The sequence below is a fragment of the Motacilla alba genome, chromosome 2 (genome assembly GCF_015832195.1).
Source record: "Motacilla alba alba isolate MOTALB_02 chromosome 2, Motacilla_alba_V1.0_pri, whole genome shotgun sequence".
Classification (NCBI taxonomy): domain Eukaryota; kingdom Metazoa; phylum Chordata; class Aves; order Passeriformes; family Motacillidae; genus Motacilla; species Motacilla alba.
The window spans coordinates 19,307,282-19,328,591 of record NC_052017.1 but is presented as its reverse complement, the minus strand read 5'-3'; the positions used below and the strand labels follow the sequence as shown (position 1 = coordinate 19,328,591).

The 21,310-nt window shown below is 34.8% G+C and overlaps 1 protein-coding gene across 1 annotated transcript in view; it reads left to right on the top strand.

Annotated features, from left to right (window-relative positions):
* MALRD1 (MAM and LDL receptor class A domain containing 1) overlaps window positions 1-21,310 on the top strand; it is a 236,672-nt gene that overhangs the window by 56,274 nt on the left and 159,088 nt on the right. The window contains exons 14-18 of the mRNA XM_038161885.1: window positions 1,693-1,845; window positions 1,997-2,102; window positions 3,379-3,746; window positions 5,222-5,634; window positions 19,559-19,652. Of these exons, the coding sequence (XP_038017813.1) occupies window positions 1,693-1,845; window positions 1,997-2,102; window positions 3,379-3,746; window positions 5,222-5,634; window positions 19,559-19,652 (1,134 nt within the window). The remainder of the gene's footprint in view (window positions 1-1,692; window positions 1,846-1,996; window positions 2,103-3,378; window positions 3,747-5,221; window positions 5,635-19,558; window positions 19,653-21,310) is intronic.

Sequence of the window (21,310 nt, the reverse complement as noted above, 5' to 3'; positions counted from 1 at the left end):
TCCTTTTTCATGATATTCTCTCTGGGGATTTCCAGTAATTTCTCTCATGCTTAGGTCCTTGAATATTTGCAGATATATTTTGTCTTCATTTTATTTTATCAAAACTTTCTGTCAAAAAATTCCTTCCGTTTTTTAGTCACATTTGATTCGCATCATCTTGTCAGAGGCATTTCTGACCCACATACACCATATGTAGAGAAAACATATATTTTATTGGATCTCTTAAACATTATTTGTTCTTCCATATTTGTAGAATTTTTTTTCTTGAAGCTAAGTATGGACTTTTAACTGTCAATAATTTACAAAACCTTCTGTTTTTAGAAGCTGTAGCTATCAATAATACTAATATGCCTCATTAGTAATTTTTCATTTTTTCTAAAAAATATGTATAACTAGTGTAACACAGTTTCTAAAGAGGAAAACAAACAAAATCAAACACAACAAATGGAAAAAAAATCCCATGTTTTCCATGAATAAATACTAAGGTAATCTTATTCTTCAGGGGACTTCATATGATTCTGATATGTGCATATTTTATGTACCATACTATCACCACAGCATAATATGATGACTGAAAGCTGTGATAAGAATTACAAAATAATGGCAGAATTCTGACAATCATGCCTGAATATTTGCTTTATTTATTCTATGTAAATGATTAATAAATTATTTCTTAAAATCTTTAATTTCCTTAATGTTTTCTATTTAAAGCCTGTTATATTTGCAGGAATAAAAAAAATATAATTTTGTGATTTAATGAAGATTTTTATAAAATACCATAGAGAAAAGCTTGATGAAAAAGAATTCTTTGCTGTGGAAGTGGTGAGTCACTGGAACAGGTTGCCCAGAAAAGCTGTGAATAGCCCATCCCTGTTCCAGGCCAGGTTAGATGGGGCTCTGAGCAGCCTGGTCTAGGGGAAGCTGTTCCTGCCTATGGCAAGGGGGCTGGAACTAAAAGATCTTTAAGGTCCCTTCCAACCCAGACCATTCCATGATTTTATGTTAATTTACATTCATTCATAAATGACACCCTTCTACTCTTTTTTCCCCCTGTATTTGTGATAGATACATTTTCTAAAATATCACTGTTCCTTTAATTATAGAATTGAAGAATGCAGCTGAATATGCTTTTTAGATTTTTTTTCACTTTAGTAGTTCGTGTTACAGAGATTACCAATATCATAGCTTCTCACTAATGCCTGATATTTAACTTCATTCCAATTATGAACAGAGGGAGGATTTTGTTATCATTAACATATTTGCTGGCATTTAGGAAAAAAGGAGTTTAATTTCTGGCTCCCACAAGACAGATCTTGCAGAAGGTTTGTGGCTGCTTTGTGTGCCCATTGTTCTTGCTCGATACCAGGAGGACTGTGAGGTTCATTTTCAGCACCTCCTCACCTGCTCTGAGTGCTTTGGCTGAAGCACCCCAAGAGAGAAGGATCTGTTTCAGTGAGAACAGCGCACATAGGGATGGCTTGGCTGCTCCTCTGTGGCTGCTCTTTTACTCAGCTGTTACTAAGCAAATACCTCATGTTTGGTACAAAGCCACTCTGCCTCTCCACGCCCCTTTCCTAGACTTACTTCTAGAATATTGATGACATGTTAGAAACATTTTATTTACTTTTCATACTGCAAAGCTTTTTTAGTAATGTTGTATATAGAAATGAAATGTCTCTTTCTTTATTCCAGCTGCTGTGTGTGACTTTGAAAAAGAGAGCTGTGGCTGGTTTGAAGCTGTAAATGCAGATGAATTTGACTGGGTAAGAAGCTCCAGCAATGCTCTTCCACCTGCATTTCAGAAGCAAGCTCCTCCACGAGATCACACCTATAACAAGCCTGAAGGTAAGACAAGTCAGGCCTAGAAACAGAGAAGTGGAATAGGTAAACCTGCTTCTTAACCAGATTTTGGGTGACGCCTATGAATCCTGTAAAAACCTTTATAAACCCTTTATTTCTTGAGCCTGAAAAGTTGTTTTTTATTTTCTTTTAACAGGTCATTTTATGTTCATTCTGAAGAGCAGCAACAGCATTTCACAAATAGCTCGGCTTCGAAGCCCAAAGTTCAGGCAAACAGGATCAAATTGCACACTGTCCTTTTGGTATGAAATACTTTACATTTAAAACTCCTGGATTATTTCACATTGCTTCTCTTGTACTGAAATTGAGGTTGTAGTTTGAAATGGATACATCTTTCTCTGAAGTATTTATTTCATTTTATTCTGTCAGCATATAGTCATCATTGTGAACAATACAGATATAAGATGAAACACTTGCAGAAAAGAAGTGAAACATGACATGACATTGTTGTGAGGTTTGGAGCAAAATTATAGTAAAGGATTGTGCCTGTGTATACATGGGCAAATACCACATTCCTTTTGCTAACAATTCTTTTGTTAATTCTTTGTTCTTTAGTAAATAATGTGAAAATGTGATTTTTTTTTTCAAGAAACGAAAAGCACTGAAAAATCTAATAGGTCCTTGTGTCACCTTGAGTATCCAAAATTAGACGTCATTATTATTAAGTAGAAGTTCCAGTGTGAGAATTGGTTCTTCGCTTCCACTTATATTTTCATGTACACAGAAAAAACCAAGCCAAAACAAAAAAAACCCCACAAATAAAGTCAACAATCAAACCCAAACAAACATTTTCAGTAATTGTCTCAGTCTTTGTGCAAACTTGTCAAAGATAGACAGAAAAAATATAGCTTTGATAATTTGTTTGCTATGGCCAAACTGGTGTTACTGTTTAAATAAAGGTTTGGCCTGACCTTGGTGTTAGTAAGTGCGGTTTGTCTCAGTGATGTTAAATACATCTGCCATAGGAAGTGGAACTGTCTTTTTATCCAAGATTGATGACTTGAAGTTGAATATTACAAGTTGTTGCTTGTATATGTGTTTCTGCTCCCAGTTTTGTTGTACAATTGACAACCTAAGTATTTGTCAGTTTTAAATGCTGAAGGCTTAGAAGGCAACCTAAAAAACCTAACGTAGATAGAAAGCATACTTATGCATTTGGTCGGTGTTCTGTTTTTCCTTCCTGAAACTTTACAACTATGTACTGAATTAATTTTATGAAAAGAAATTATGCATCTGAGTGAGAAGTGTTTGTTGCTGAATATAAAAACAAATGTGTCTCTTCAGTTCTGGGTTTCAATTTAATGAAGTATGCTTCTTTCAAAATCTTCAGTTCTTGAGATGAGGCCGAGACTGATATAGCAGCCTATCCTACCATCATTCAGAAAATGCATTGAATTACAGGCCCTGTGGACTTCTTATATATCACAGAGATATAGCAGCAAAGATAGTGGTCGTTGTAACTGATGTAGTCCATTTTCATCATTTGCCCACGTAACATTCTTATTTTTATCATTTTAGGTATTACAATTATGGACAGTCAGTTGGGGCAGCAGAGCTGCAATTGCTTGTGGATGGGCTGAAGAAGCCTACTGTCCTTTGGAGGACATACTACAGCGAGGGAAATCAGTGGCTGAAGGCAGTCATTCAGCTTGGACGCCTTCCACATCCTTTCCAATTTTCTCTTGATAAAATCAGTCTGGGTGTTTATGAGGGTGTCTCAGCGATTGATGATATTAGATTTGAAAACTGTGCTCTCCCGCCTCCTGCATTAAGCTGTGAAGGTCCAAATCGCTTCTGGTGCAGAGACACAAAAGCTTGTATTGACACTTTATTGGTCTGTGATCTTGTGGATGACTGTGGGGATGGATCGGATGAAGACAGCTGTGGTGAGTACTCCCCACTATTGCTTACTAACACCACACAAAAATTGACCTGCCAATTCACCCCTGGGCTTAAAGAGCACAGAACTGCTACAGCCAGTAATGATTCCACTCAGTATAGTGGATATATAGTGGATATATATTCCACTCATTATACAGAGATAGACCAGAATGATAATTTTAAACTTAAGTGCATATGATGAGTTAAACTGAAGGTAAATGGAATTCTATCTCCTTTATCCAAAGCCACTCTATTTCTTTATCTTGTGTAAAACATGAACATTCATAGTGAGTTTATTTTAAAAGGGAAGATGTAAAGTCAAGGTGCTATCTTTGATTTTACTGACAGAAGTACTGATGGACTGAGAGGAGTGTATGTCCTGCCTCTTCTTAGGACCTATACTCTTCCTGCCAAAAAAAGTTAAAAAATCTATACTAAAGATAGGAATCATGCTGAACATATTTGTCCCCTTCAAAGGAAGCATTGAAAGTACTGAGGAAAGCCCTGAGTTGTTCCCATTTTTGACATTCACCTTGTGTGCTGAAGGGTGCTGTTGATGGCTTTTCCCCTGAAGCATGCATTCATCAATTTTAAGAACTCAAGAACATTAATATAAAATAAAATTAACTAGCATTTGCTTTATCACTTCCTGAGGTATAACTGAATTATGCAAATCACAATCAGTTTGAGAATGGGGGGCACCTTACATGCTCGAGGTGATATCAGTCTGCAGCAGTAATTGCTGAATATCAACTTAAAACTGCTGTAAATTTAAAAGAAAGTGAAGGCTTTCCAGCTTATCTTAGTTTTTCTACTTATAGAATGCCTAGCTTATTTATAACCCATTTTGAGGTCTACAATAAGGTTTGAGTTGCAGTTTTAAACACCATTAAATGCAACAGCTTAATTTAAAAAAATGCTGTAATGTCAGTTGCTGCTTATTAAAAGCAGATGCAAAGTTGGAATGCAAGTTCACAACCTCTGACACATTTTGTTGTTTTATATTAGAAGTAATCAATACATTTTGCCTCAGTGTCAAATAAAAAAATGCAGTTGTGTTATAAAGTCTTTGATTTAGCCTTGGTAAAATTATCGTGTTAATATTATTGAGAATAATAAATACCTAAACCCCAATGTGTTTTTAGGACTACATCTGCCAAGCAAAAATACATTAGATCTTTTATCACACATACCTACAAGACAGTATGGTGTGGTTTATTTCATTCAATTAACCTCAATTTTAAATCCTTTGATCTGTTCACTTTCAGTTAAAGAACTTTACAGTCTTTAATTTTAATAATACATAAAATTATTAACATGGATAATTTTACTCACTGTTCTGTTTATTCAATAAATTAAGTACAATTTGACAGATACATATTGGAAATAAATATTTGCAAGGATAAAAAAAATGTTAAAGCACCATCCCCTTTTGATACTGCTTTTATATTTTTAAAAGTCTGTTCTCTTTACATTTCAGACCCTGACCTACAGTGTGACTTTGAAAATGGGCTGTGCAATTGGGAGCAGGATGTACAGGATGACTTTGACTGGATCAGAATACGGGGTCCAACCCCCACAGTTAATACAGGCCCACTGAAGGATCACACGACAGGCACAGCCAGAGGACACTACCTTTACCTGGAGTCCTCTGAGCCACGCCAGTTCCGAGATAAAGCAGTTTTGCTTAGTCCTCTCTTCAACCCTGCTGTCTATGGAACCTGTATTTTCCGCTTCCATTATCATATGTTTGGAAAAGAAGTTTATAAGCTGTCAGTCTTCCAAAGAACTGTGAGTAATGCTAAGGGATGGCTGTTGTGGTATAAGTTTGGAAATCAAGAAAACAGATGGATCCGACAGACACTCTTCATCAGCAGTTCTAAGCCATTTCAGGTATGATCCTTTTAAGTTTTGAAGTGTTTATTTGCTCCATCGTAAAGTACTGAGAGTACATAAATAACTGCACAATCTCAAAGGTATTTGTAACTGTCTGATCAATTTTGCTTCAAAATATGTTTTGCTTCAAAATATGTTTGTAGGGTTTTTTTAGGAAATATGTAAAATACTTTTGTTCTTATGGTTATATTGACTTTCCCCCCTAAACCACTTAATTTTAATAATTTGAATATGTGTTATTTAAAATGGATACTGGTTTTTTTTCAAGGGTTTGCTGAAAAAAGATCTTATCCAAATCTACTACAAAATAATTTGATTCATTAATTCTGTCCGAAAGAATATCCTCTGCTTTGCCTTACTTTTAAAGAGTTACAAATTAATTTTTAATTATATAATGCCAGAAAATATATCACTACAAAATATTTAGCTGCCAGGTTAGACTAGGAGTCAAAAATTTCTTGGAGAAATATGCAATTAAAGTAAGCTACAGCTATAAATCACTACTTATTTTCTCATCTTTTAAATATTATAAATATTATTTATTTTTGATTACATGTGGTCTTTTTATCCCACTTGGGATATTCTGCAGGGTTATTAGAGGAGACATTGGTTCATTCAATTGTCAGCTGGTCCTAAAATTACCATTCTCCTCTCCCCCACACCATATTATAAAAAAAAACCACCTCCCATCTTTCTTTTAAATCTGATATAGTGCATTTTTTTTTCTTTAGATTGCTCATTAATGTTTCCCAAAACACTATTTTTAAGTAAAGAGAAATTCTATCCTCTTTGGAGGAAAAGGCATTATTAATACTGTGGATGCAAAGAGGCACATGGAAGGAACGTGTTTATTTTCTGTCAAGAACTTTTGTGAAAATATAAAGTCATATAAACATAATGCTATCAAAGCCTCTTCCCCTTCCCCTTCCATGTTTAGTGGTTTATCTGAAGAGCTATAAACCTCTGTGTCCTGTATTTGACCTCCTGAGAGTTAGGAAGGTCTATTCAGTAACTGAAATGTTTTTCACATGTTAGTGTTGTAGGGTTTTCTGTTGTACTTTCACAGTTCTGTGCAGGGAATTTCAAAGATCTTATATTATTTTGATCTATTTTTGTTTCTCATAGTCATTTCTGAGGGGCACGAGGTGTAAGTTTGATTGTTTTGGAGAAAAAGATCAAGATCTGATGTTCATTATTGTGTATTGTGGGTCTTATAATGGAGTTTACTGTGTCACAACCTACAACACTTCAAAACTCAGAAGTTTTGAAGAGAGCAAGTTGTGTTCTGTTTCTACTAAGTTGCCAAGTGCTGATCTCTTTGCAATCTTTCTTTCTCTTTCCAAACTTTCTTTGACGTGTATAGTGTTTAAATACACAATATTTGAAGTATTTCTACTGAGATGTGCACTAGAACAGCCTCTTTGTTGGTTTTAGGCTGTCTCCAGGCTGTATAAGCTTATTAAAGCTTCTGTACTTACTATACTGTATTCCCAACATCCCATAAACTTAGGGTTTCACTGCTTTCACACTACATGCTTAAAGTCTTGTAAGTCACCTCAATGCTCCAAATGAAGTGTTTAGATTTACCTGAGAATGGATTTTTTTTTTCATGAAAGTCTAAAAACAAGATAGAACTTTTAAATAATTTTCTGGTCAAAATACAAGTCTTGGCTTCATAATCTTCTCTATCTGTAACCAGAGCATCTTGCCAGCTCTTGCAGGATTTTCAGATTCCTAGTGAATAGAAAATGATAGACTCTAGGACCAAAGATAGTCCAAGTCTTTGTCAGTCAGCTCTTCATTTTGCTTTTTCTCTTCTAAATGTGTGAGATAATAATACATCTGAGATGTGTCCTCTTCCTCTTTCCTCCTTGTATGAATAGGTCATTTGTTGACCCCAGTTGGAGAAATAATCATTATAAATAATAAATAAATCCCTCAAATTCACATTTTCAGTTTATTTGCTAAGCATAAGAAGCCAGCTTTTGGAGTATATAAATAATTGTGCCTATACGCCAGTTCCTAGGAAAAAGAGGAATTGTCAGCCAAAAATTCAAAGCAGCAAAAAAAGGCATTTGAGAACCTCTTGAAAGTCAGACTCTCTTTTGGAAGTTTTGAACTCTATAGGTATGGAACTCTAGGCCCTTTAATTGAATGCTCTAGCAGAAACCCAAAGGCAGCAGCAGACTCTCTTGGCTTACACTCACTCCCAAAAATACCTCAGAATCTTAATTTTGTCAAGAAAGCTTTGTTCTGGCTGCCATTAAACCATGGCAACATTTGTTGCTATTCCATCTGATGTTTTAGACCAGAGTGTTAAATGTGACATCATTGAGAACAATGGGAGGAGCTGGAGGAGGAACAGGTAAATTCAGAGCTAAACTATTTAAACAAAAGCAATGCAGTTTTTTTAGACAAAATTAAGCACCTCTGTCAAATACTACTACTGACAAGTATTAAAAATAGTCCCAAATATACATGCTTATAAAAATTGTGCAGCTTTATTGATCTAGAGTTTCTCTTTCTCTGCAAATAATATTATCTGCAAGAAATTATACAATTTTTTAAATTGGAAAAATTCAAGTTAAAAAGGAATTTCTTATAAACCATTCCTTTTAATTATACAGGATACTTATTTCAACAGGAAAAAAACCCCTGTCTAGTGTCCTTGTCTCTTTACTTGTTCTGCATTTATTTTCATCCTTAGAAGTTTACTTACATGTCTTTTTTTAGATAAATACTTGAAATGGTAGTAAAATAAGAGTCTGTCTTTGGTAACCTGCTCATATTGATGATGAACAGTGTTTGCTTTTTATCTTCCTTGGAATAACCTTATCTGAAATAGTTTCTGCTCCTAAGAAGGTGCAAAGATTCTATTTTAACATTTAAAAAAATAATCTCTTCGCTTGCTCTATTTATTAATATTTCTGAGGATACAGAAAAGGAAATGATGATATGTGAAAAAAGGCAAAATTCCATATCTCAATCCTTTTGGGCACTGTAGTCTCCTTTTTGTCATGATAGAAATCACATACCTATCATGTCTGTCTTAAGAGACCTAGGGCAACTTTACTATATTGCAAAACATATTATTAAAAAAAGAATCATTATCTTTACCCCAGTACAGTTATTCCCTTTTTGCTCATGCAGATTGTACATTTATCTCTGTAAATAAAGATGGTTATAGATCTTTGATGCTGCAAAGTGTAAGTAGTACATTAGGGAGTCTATCATCATTTTGTGATGGTTTTATAAAGGTCAGTTTTGCATTTTCTTCATTGGCTCTTATGAAATTTAAAAATGCAAGTACAATGTTTAAGTTCATGGTTAACTATTACTGCTATATTTGGTTTCATTACTAAAAATTTTAGTATTCTGAGTATCATATATAAGACCTTACTTGTCCCTTCAAATTTAAAAGTTTCTCCATTTAAGTGTGAAAAATAAGGATTAAAATCAGAAGAAAATAAATAATGCAAAATAACATTGCAATTAAGTAGATATAAAATGCATTTGACAATTTCCTATTTTACGAGTGGTTAAAAAAGTAAACAAAAAAATTCACTATAATAATTTTAATCTTTTTATCAATTAAGTATTAGCTTAGGAAGTAATGGAATATTGATTGAAAATTAGAATGATACATTTGCTATGAATATAGAATAGCACTATGTTCTGTGAACACAAATATAAAACAATATTCTTTCTCCAACTATTATTTTTATCAGTTGTGTTATTTTTTAATATATTTTTATATTTTAATATATTTTAAATATATTTTAATATATTTTAACATATTAAAATTAATATAATAAATTAATATAAATTAAAATTTATAAATTTAATTATAATAAATTAATATATTAAATTAATATATTTTAATATATTTTTATATTTTAATACTTGTATTTTGGTTTTTGTAATAACTTTGACATATCAGTTTCCTATCAAATACACATGTAGCAAGCATACATCTTTTGCATCCAGGCTCTAGTCATTCATCTTGACAAGAGAGATAGGAAGTGCTATCTCTCTTGATACCTCTTTACACCTCTTGATACCTCTTTACACATACATAAGGTACTAAGCTGGCGAGGTACAGTCACATAGGCTGTTCTGCTTTCTCTTCTCTGCTCTTCCTTTTCACTCCTCAGTGAGATGAGACAGCAGTTTTTTCTTTGGGGGTTCTGATGATCTGCTCTGTAATAAGTGAAACGGCATCACAAAAATCGTACTTCTGTTATTTCTGCAATTCTTGCTGTTTCTTGCAATTACTTTTCTAAGGAAAGAGAGGATTGATCAACACCCTCACCCCACCAGCCATTTCTGTAGTGAAAGACTCAGAATTCTAGAGGCAAATGGAAATTTTGGTGTAATTCCATTTTTAAAACTATTTTTATAGTGGTTTGGAGTTCTGTTTCTAAGAAAAGTGTCCACTGTGGCAATTTTTGAGGTTTCAGAATGTAATGTTTTTCTCTCATGCATTTCTAGTGGTGATAATTGTATTTCATAAATGAATAGTACCGGGCGACTTATAGTAAACTAAATACCCTTTTCAGAAATTTAAGACAAGATAATGATGCACTCATCCTCTTTGCTAGCTATAATATCTTTTAAGTGAGAATAATTACAATTTCATTTCCTACATAACAAGCACCAGAACTATGGAAATGACAAATTTAAATCTTGTATCCCATTTCACAGACCCTCAGAGAGAATATTTTAATAGTGTTTGTAACATTGATTGTTTTGTAGACTTGTGTGAAGTTTTCAGTCTTCTCAAGTCATTAATTGGTCAGCATCAGGTTGAAATTCTGGACTTATACTGGTGTATTCCAGAACATGTATCTGATCAAACTTAACCAAACTACTTTGCCTTCAACTTCTCTGGAAGAGTGTGCATTACTCTTTATTGTCCCAAGGAGAAGTATTATTTCCTAGTGTGGAAAGCACAGGAAGAAAGAAAACAAATCAAAGCAATTGTGTATTTACCCTTATTTTTGGAACATTAAACTGGGAGGGAAAAAAAAAAAGCATTGGAAATGTTTGACCCTTTCTAGAACACTTGATTAAACTGTGTTCCTTTCAGAAAGAAAGTTGTTTGAGATTTAGCAGAGAAACATCTAATCAACAGTGTTAAAAAAGCTTCATAGAGAAAGATCATTAGTGATTTTTCTGAATAGAGACAAGAGAGGTATTCTGTGAAATCATTACGTAACACAATCCAAGCAAAAGGAAATAGTATTTTAGGATGACCTGTTGTACAGCTCATTGGTGATGGATGTTTTGTGTACAAGAAACTACAAATGAAGTCAATAAGTAACTTGGAAAATTATCAGAAGCAAAGTCTGTTAAGGGCTAGAAGCACAATAACGAGGCTACAACCTCGCACCTGCCATACACTGGAAAGAGTCTGGGTGGAGCCAGTGCGTGCCAGGATGTGGCATTGCTGGGGGTGATGCCATCCATGGTGACACACACTGAGCTGGACAGCCAGCCTTGCCACCGCGCATCTGTGCTCACACTGAGAGGTGCTATGCTGCAGAGAGCATTTGGAGCATTGGGAGGCTCAGTCTTTTTGATATTCTGGCTGTGATTTCAGATTTTCTGCAGTCGCTTTCTCCCTTATTGAACCAGGTTTGTTATTGTCAAGTGTTGTTAGCCTTCTGCCTTGATTTGATTGCCTACCTGCTTCCTTCTTCAGGGCCTCATTTTAGCGTGTTTTGACATACCAGTAGGAGTTTGTTAATGTTTACTTGGTCAGATACATATTTTTCATTAAAATCTGGTGTTGAAGCAGCTCTGAACTTATCAAGGACTTCTCTAAGACATTTATTACGTGTCTAATACCTACTTGTGATCATTTTTATGTTATTGCTTTTGATCCATTCCCTGCTAGTAATTTCCACACAAAGATTTAGAGAGCATGGATTTCCACTTAAAAACAGCTTCAGTTTCAATTTTCAATTTATCACTCCTTATCTTCCTTCTCCTACTCCTCTCCTTTGTACTTCCCCTAATAATCTGCTGAGATTAGTATTCAGAAATTCTTTTTTTTTTTCTTATTTTTCCCCTGTCCTTTAAATGTTACCATTTGCTTTTGTTCTACCTTACTCCTCCAATAGTACTTAAAATAAATGGATATCTAGACATATTTGCTGCATTTCATTAGGTCTTTTTCTGACTATTCTTCTTTGTTTCTGATCTGTATGATGGCTTCTTTCATTCTTGATACCTCTTTACACATTGCACAATACTTTGTGGTTTTTACCTTTACATTGTGCTGTTGGTTTCTGGTCTGTTTACAGTAATCATTCTCATTTTGTTTTCATTGTGGCATTGTACAGCTTGTAGTCTCAGGCAGACCTACACAGTTTTGTTTGTAGTTGGCTCTGGAGCAAATTTTTATTAATTGGCTAATAGGGACTTTTAAAGATCCAAATGCACTGGAATGGGAAGAGACATCTTGCACCAGATAAAAAGTTGCTTAAATTCTCGTCCATCCTGACCAGCACATTTCTCACCCTCATTGTAAAAAATTTCTTTCTTCATATTCAATCTAAATATCTTCTCTTTCAATTTAAAATCATTGCCCCTTGTCCTGTCAGTATAGGTCTTGGGAAAAAGTCTCTTTCCATCTTTCTTATGAGCAAGCTTTAAGTATTGAAATGCTGCCATAAGGTCTCCACATATCCTTCTTTTCTCAAAATTCAAATCTTTCATACTGTCTTCATAGCAGAGATATTCCAATGTTCTGACCAGTTTTTGTGGCCCTCCCCTACACCTACTCTTACAGGTCCATGTGATTCTTGTGCTGGGGAATCCAGAGTTGGATGCAGTACTCCAGGTTTGGGCTCACCAGGGTTTGGGCTCACCAGGATGGACAGAGTGGCAGAATCACCTCCCTTAGCTGGCTGGCCACACCTTTTGTATGAAGCACAGGGCAAAGCCTACGCAATCCTGCAAGTTATTTAAACAAAAAAGGAAAAAGCCCAACTGACTGACCAAAACCAATAACCACATGCTCAAACCCAAAAAATTTGTTGTCTTACCTGTATTTAACACTCATGCCTTTCTAGACTGTGTCCTGGCAGGTGTGATGTGCAGACACGGTTTCAGGGTAGCTGAACTGTGCCTGAGGTTGCTCTGTCAGGCCAAATCATGTGGATTAGTCCAAATCTGTCCTGTTGAAGTGTCAATGCTGTTTGATATAGTAGCTCTAATTCTTGCACTTATAGGTCCTAAGCTCTCTACCATGCCCCATCCTCACGACCAGCCTCAAGGGGCTATAGAGGGCCAGGAACAAAAGATGACATATCTCATGTTAATCTCATGTTCATACTTCATGCAGAGCTTGTAGGCTCTAGTTTGGGCAATTCATGCTCAAGTTTCCTAGTTAGTCCACAATCTACGTCAGAAACAATATACACATAGAGTGGACAATGTGGGAACCAAGGCGTTTGTGGGAAGGGGTGAAAAACAACCTTAAGACTTTGTGGTTGGTGGTGAACTTTGTGTTGATAGTGAAGACTATTCAATACCTACAGTATGAAGTGAAATACAGAGAATTTTTGTGCTGAAAATGTGTGTGGTACAATGCTGTGTATTTGAAAAATAAGTAGTGTGAGTTTTTTAAAACGTCATTCCAAACAAGGGTTTTGCCATTTTTTATAAATGGATTTCTGAACATAGAAAACTGTGGAAACAAGGAAATCATATAAAGAATTAGGAAAATACATTGTATAAACCTTCAGAGAAAATTCTGTGGGCTTAGTTCAGGTCTTCGGGAAAGATAGTGGCCTTTCATTCAGTGCTATCAGAATACTAAAGAGATAATCCACTCTAACAATAGAAATAATTGATTCTTTGTTCTATTGTTTTATTGATATGCTGTGGAAAACTTGTCATGATGTCATCAAGTCATAACATGTGCTCATAGGGGACAAGGAATAATAATTTCTAATCGACCTTTAATAATGCCTTTTCCAGTGAAAATTATATTCTTAATTTCATGTCTGTCATTTCCTGGCAATTTTTCTTGAGAGTGGAGAAAAAAAGGGGGCCAGGGTGAGTGCTTTTTACCTTTTTTGTCCCTATTTACATGCAAGCTGCTCAAAGGAAATCACATAAAGTAAAAATAGCCTTTCTATTCTCTACTGAGCTGTCAAGTTCTGCCCGTTTTAAATATGGAAAACCTGAAGTTATGAAAAGTTTTCACCATCTTTCAGAACTTACAGCCCACTGAGAAACTGTGTTGGGCCATTTGAATTCAAGGGGCATCATGTAAGACAGCAGTTTTGTTTCCCTGAAAATTAAGAGTACTGTTTCACATTTCCTATTGATATTACTATATTAGTTATCAGCAACTGCTCAACAGGAAAATAAGACTTGGATGACTTTTCAAGGAGAAGGAAAATGTTAATGACTTTTCTCTCATGGCTTAACTGGATCTAGAAGCCACATTTGAAAATATAACAGGAAGATCACAGGAAAGCTATACTTTGTTGAAGATTTAATTAAATATCCATCCATAGGGCTATCCTTTATATGAAGCACAGAGTTTTAAAAATATTTTTTGAAATCTTTCTGTTTATTGAGTATGCTTATAGCAGAATTAAGAAACAATGTAGAAATCTACTCCCATTGAAGTATGTGTCAAAACTCTCATTAACAGTAATGAAGACAGGATTTCATGTCAACCCACATGTTCTGGTGATATCTCTATGTTAGTGTTTCCTTACTTTGGGAGGTTAAGGCCATATGCATGGATGTAGGAGCAGCAACTCTATATAACTAAGTCAGGAAAAATCCTTTGGGTCTGGAAAGGTCCACATCATTAGGCAGAAGGTCTAATAGTAATCCCTTTGCTGATTAGCATTTGCTGCTGAACAGATAATTGACTGTTTATTACCAAAAGTGTATTCACAAACATTGAAAAGAAAGCACTGAGTGCCTCCTCTCAGGATGCTCCTTATCTCAGCATGGAAGAATTGCCTTTGCAGTAAGCGCTGCATAGATCTGATCAAGTCTATCCATTCAGCCCAATGCAGACTTCCCTAGACAGAGATGTGAAGATTCACGTCTGTCTAGGGAATGATGTGTGTCTTTCTGCAGCCCTTTATATCTTGGTATGCTCTACTGTACAAAAGGGAGGGACAGAAATACTCAGGTCATAACAAGTCATCCTGGTCAATGTTGGACCCTTCTTTCAGGACCATAAGTCCCAGGTATTTGACATAGTAACTCAGCCAGAATCCTGTTTTTTTTGTTTGTTTGTTTTACCATTTACTTATAAAATCTGAGGAAAACTGTGTTTGGGAGAAAAGAAAGCAGACTTTGTCTATCCTTGTAGATTAAGTCAAAACTAACCATGAAATTAAGGTTGTTAAAATATAGTTCAATAATTATAATTGCCATATAGATGTTTCTCAAATGGGCAGGCTAAATATGTTGCTTTATAAAACTAGAATCTCAGAAATTTTTAGGCACTGACAATATAGTACTTCTGCAATAATTCTTCCAGTGCTAATATTACGGAGTGACAACAGGATTTTTTCTCTTGAATGAAGTTTTGTGACCTTAATACAGGAAAGCAAAGACTCCCAGAATATGTAGTTATTAATCCCACCAATAATAAAGAATAGTCTAAAACAGGATAGAAATGTGATTCATCCCTGCACTTTAGAGAAATGCTGTGAAAACCATCATAAATCAGCATGAGGGTTCACAAGCTTATAGTGAAGTGTGATAAAGTACTTTACTGAACTAGAACTAGTGTTTTTCAGTATCTTGTAAAACCAAGCACTGTAAAACATCAAATATTTGACACAAGATTTTTCATATTTGATGTGTGTAACCTTAAGAATGCTGGTAACAATTCATTTGGACACCTGTGTGAAAGGACTTTATTTCCACTTTTGAAGTTTTGAGGCATTAATTTCTAAAGTGTTTTCAATGGTCATGAAAGAAAGGGGCTGATGAGCTTTGAAGAAGGGCAGTGTGATCTTGAGCTTTTCAGTGGGTATGATTTAAATGATGGGGTGACCCAGTGCTGATAATCTCTCCAGAAGCTGATGGCAGGTCTCCACATGTGATTGCTTTTGGGGTTAGAAGAGTTCCATGCGGCACATAACAGCTCTGATTGCCTAAATCATTCCCCCCAAGAGAGGGAAAGCTGGAACAGACTGTGACAACCCAGTCATCCATTTTTTTCCTCTAAGACAAACTGTTTTGCAAAAGATACGGAGGAACAGGCCAGTGCCACGTGAACAGAATGCAACTAGTGGACACCTAAATGAGAGATTGGGGGAATAATCTCAAATCCACAGTGCCTACTCCTTTGATGGCAGCTGAGGAAGCAGAGAAACAGAGCCAAGGAGGAATAAATCACCATGTTTGGACTCATCGAAGTAGTCAATATCTTTTTTGACATTAATACTACTCAAAAATTAAAAATCAAATCTAAATTTCTCTTTTGTTTTTTTAATAAAATGTTTTCTTGAAGAATTGTGTTTTCTTGGAAATAGTTTCCCTTTTAATGTACTTCTTGAGAAATTATTATAGGAATATGTTCATGCATTCTTGAAAATATTATTCTACAGTGACATGACTTGTGACATGATCATTGGATGAAAAATGAAGATTTGAAGCTCCGTTCTCTGGCTTGTCCTTTGTCTGTAGTTACAAAAGTTACATCACCTCATAAAGAATTTATTGCTTTTTTGATGAAAAGTTATTATACTATTTTCTTTATTCATCCCTAGCATTAAAACATAGGGGTAGTTTACTTCAGAGATATGCAGTGAAATGTGGAGGACTCTGCTTTTAGTAAGTTACAACAAATTTTTTTTTATGGAAAAGTGCTTTGTCAGTTGTGTGGCTGTTCTTTCCTATTCAAACCAAATCAAATGGTTTCCTGCCAGAAATCATGGTAAAAAACTAATCTAAATTACCATGCTCTAACTAGAAATAAAAAACACTAAATCACCCTGTTGACACCTCATGTGACAAACCTGAGTTACTGTTTGTCTAAATTACACATTGAATACATTAGAACTAATATCACTATTTTCTAGACCTTTGGAAATCTTCAGAATTTTGAATATGCCACAGTTTTTGAAATTAATTCCATTCTATCTTAAACTGTGCTTGTATAGAAATTAAGATTTTACTTACGTAACCTTCAGTGGAAATTGGCTATTGACAGAAATGAGCATCATTGTGAAAACTGAGCATTTTCTCAGAACTGTATTATCCATTGTAATTCCTCTATTAAGATTTGTCATGACATCACTCTTCAAAAGCCTATTTTGTTCAAAATCTTAGGGGATCATTCTTTTTATGTATGCAGAGTGTCATTCTAATACAGTTTGCTTTGATGGAATTGGGTTTTTTCCCCTCTTTTCTTTATTTCAAATACCTTTTCATACTTTTATAGTTTTCATTGAGTCTGGATCTTAGACTTCTGAAAACATGAAATTGGGGACTGTTTATTCTCATCCAAATAGCGAATGTGATGTGAAATGAGTTTCACAGCAGATGAATTTCCTAGAGGTTGCTTTATAATATCTTATGAAGTTTGCAGATTTATGTCTGCTAAATTAATTAAACCGGTCAAAGTTTAACCACAGCTGTGGAGAGACTATGTATTGAGGCTCTAAACTCAGAAATTGGTCTTATTTTCAGTTTTAAGTGTATACCTGTGCCACTATTACATTTTCTGTGTTGCTAATAAGTTCATGCTATATTTCAGATTCCCCAGGTGCTTAGATAAATGTAAGAAAAATAATGTGGGTGGGGAGAATCATAATGATAATGAGTAGAAGGGTATTCTGAATTCAATTCCTCCTAGAGAACTGTGTCCTGTCACTTCTAACTTTGAATATTTTTAATTCTTTTAAAAATATATTCCTGCTTAATGTGCAAGAGTGCAGCTTTCTTAAAGGAAACATTGGTGGAAGATGTTATATAAGGATGTCCTCAGCCTGTGTGTCTGTCAGGACTGGGGGCATGGGCACAGGTGGATTTGGAAACTGAAGCTCCTTGCACATCCAGCAGTGACATCCACAAGTGCACAATCCAATCCCATGGAGAACTGGTGTAGTTGCAAGAGCATTTGGGTTTATCTTAGTAGTACCTGTGTAATTAAATTAACTCACTGCCTCTTTTTCTAAATTTGAGCTAATTAATAAATAATTAATTGTAGGTAGATAATCATTCATATTTTGAAAACAAATTAAAATTATATTTAAACTGCTGTGTGTTTACCAGTCGACGTTACAGTGGAAGGAGATTTGTCATTTTGGAATAATAAATTGCCTTGTCAGGCTTTTCCAAACAGTAGGTGTTTTTGTTTGTCATGATTCCCATTCATAACCATTTTATTGCTATTGGTACCAGTACTGTAGCATTGTCCCCATTTTAATCTAACATATCCAAAAGCCTGATGTAATATTGTAAAGAATATTTGTGGGCATCCTGAGGGAAAAATAAGAATCCCATACTGCTGTGAGAGCAATAAAAAGCAATGCTGTCATTTATTGTTGTCGTTCACATGAAATATATTTTGTGCTAAAATGGCCCATCTGGAGCATATCCATAGTAGGGGACATTTACCTGTCTTCTTTTAGCATACTCATTTATTTTGTTTCATGGACATAATATATAAATGAAATGTAATAATTTTTATTTACTCTGGTGATGTCAGCATCAGTAATAAATCTACAATTCACGTGCAACTTTAAAATAGCAGAAACAAATTTGTCAGTGTTAACATATTTAGACTGATATTATTCTTTAACTTTTATGGGGTTAAGGCCATTCCTTGCATCTTTTAAGTATTTTTCCCTCCTGTTACAGGATAATAAATTTCAAGTGTAATGTTTGAAAGGTCTCTGTACATATCATATGAAAAATGGTTCTTGTTGAATATAACCTTTCTTTATAAATAAATTACAACAAAAGTAGTAGAACTAACAGTACTCTGAAGTAGAACCGTCATAAATTTGCCACTATTTATCCTTCATTAATGTGTAGGAATTTTTTACTTAAGTGAGGAAAAAAATGAAAAAAAAATTAGAACTTTTATACAGCATTTCTGAAACATAATGTGTGTGTAGCATGTAAAATAAGGATCTAAAATAATGGCAAAGAAATAACAATTTTTGAACTCTCTTGGATCAGTAAAAACATCTTTTTTCAAAGTGTGTGGTTTGAGAAGGCTTTATTATTTTTATAAATAGGGGTCTATTATTTAGTTAAAATAAGAATACTCTTGTCAAATCTTTCACTAATCACCTGCTAGATATTTATCACTCAGCAACAGACAGAAGAGAGGAGGTTTAGTTAGTCTTCCTGAGAGTATTTCACAAACACCAACTTCTCCTATTCCCTGGCAGTAGAAAATACTACTAATAGCAAATACAACATTGAGAAGTCTAATGAAACAGTGGAATATTTTTCTTTAAAAGGTTCTGTAGCTCTTTTCTTACCTGCCTAATTGTGTTCATCATACTGAAATTTGTATGAGTCTATAATTTTTTTAAAATGAATGGTATTATATTTAAGCATGATTAATGTTATTGCAATAAGTACCAAAGGAAGTAATCATAATATGCCACTTATGATAATACCTCGCCATCATTTTATATCACAGTGATGTTTCAGTGAATTTACACCATTGTGAAGCCAACCATTCTGTTATGGTTCACTATGATTAATGTGACCACCAGTGAAACCTGATAATAATTAGTCGCTTTCTTAAATTGTCATTAAATAGACTGTATTGCCCAGAATAAATTTGATCTAATTTTAAGTGAGAAACATGGCATATAACTCCTCTATCAATTAATAAGAAATACTTAATGAGAAGTGGAAGTCTACTATACACTGAAAAATGCTTTTGTAATTCTTATTTTCCTAGATTTTGGTGAAAGGTATCGTAGGAGATGGTTTCACCGGAGACATTGGACTTGATGATGTGTCTTTTCTGGGCTGTACTCTTTACAATGGTAAGAGTTGAAATGCACATCTCCAAGATGTGAGCTGATTTGTTGCTGTCATTTGTCAATATTGCTACTAGAAAAGTAAAAACCAGGTTAAAATGCGAGTCAGGAAATCCAGTCTTGTTTCCCTGCCCCTCAGACTCTCCTATCCAGGCATCACAACAAAATAGGTTCTTCATGTAAGGTCCAAAAGAGATCCTTAGTGAGAAATGTGCAGCTTCCATACTCTTTTAGATCTTGACTCCTAGAAGGTAAAAGAAACTTAGGTGTGTGTAAAGGAACTGAAGTTTCATTCTGCCAATTCAGTTTGATACAGCTTTCCACCTCCCCCAATAATTCCTAATGTATTTACTGTGCCAGTTGCTCTCACGTGACAGCACACAAGAAGTTCAGGTGACAGACCAACCTGTTGTCAAGTCATTGTCACCAAGGCAGAACAATGTCTACAGAATTGTAAATATTATATCCCAAAATACATGTACTCCAAGACACCAGACTCAGGATGTGGAGCTCACCACAGAATAGATTTTAAGGGAGCTGCTGCCAGCTGCAGCAGGTGTTGCAGGGTTATATATGGTGTGACAGTTGCTCTGAGGTCATGACAGGGCTGTAGAGCAGCAAACAGTTTAAAACAGTGTCTGAATATTAATATCCTAGCACTTACTCTAAAACACTCTAGTGTAGATGCATTTTGTTATGTTAATCCAAACATTTCTTATAATTAGTTCTATGAAGAATATCGAATGTGTATGGTATTTCTTTTGCAGATAGTTATCTAGTGTTTTACCATATTTATACAGGGTACAGCAGTTATTATACATTTTGGATGTGACAACTTTTTGTAAATACTGAGTTAACGGATTGTGCCTTATATTCAGGGAATAAAATCTTAAAATAACTAATCAGAAAATCCATAAATAATTCAAATTAGTTATGAAGAAAACTTTAAAACTAAACAAGAAATTGGAAAACATAGAGGGTCAGAGTTTCAAAGTTCATAACCAAGAAAAAACTAAGAGAAAATAACTAGTTCAAAACTAAGAAAAAAACTTCATTGTGTGTGGAAAGATAAATTGAAAATACTCCAGTCTAATGGTGAACAGGAATCAGGTTTTGTCTTCTGTATATTTTTTAAAATTGAGAGCAATTTTTGAGACAGTCTAGGGTCTTGTCTTTGTTTTGTCTCCTCCATGCCATAGAAATATTCAAACAAAAAAAAAAACCAGTCAAAGAGACTGTGGAAATAGCCTGCAAAAGAGACAACAGCTATGGCATATTCCACCATATTTAACACCAGTTGGATCAGGTTGAAAAAGCAGGGTTCCCCTGTCCCTGCACACCAGAATCAAGCACTGCCCAATTGCTCTAGGTCCACTTTTAAGTGACCAAATACTGACAGGGAGAGATTGGCTTGACAGCTTCTTGGAAAGTCTCTCATAACTAACATGAAAGATGTTGAATCTTTTGAATCTTGAGTGTACTGCTTCAACACATCATTTGAATGCCCTGACCAAAGGCTATTCAGTGATGCTTGCTCTGGACAAAATGGTATTGAATAAAGTATAGAAAAGAAATTATTTTGAAATAGAGGAAGTATCAGATCCTCCTTTCTTTTCAGGTGCTATGAAGGCTATGGTTATTCAAAATTTCTTCTTCCATTTCAGTGTATC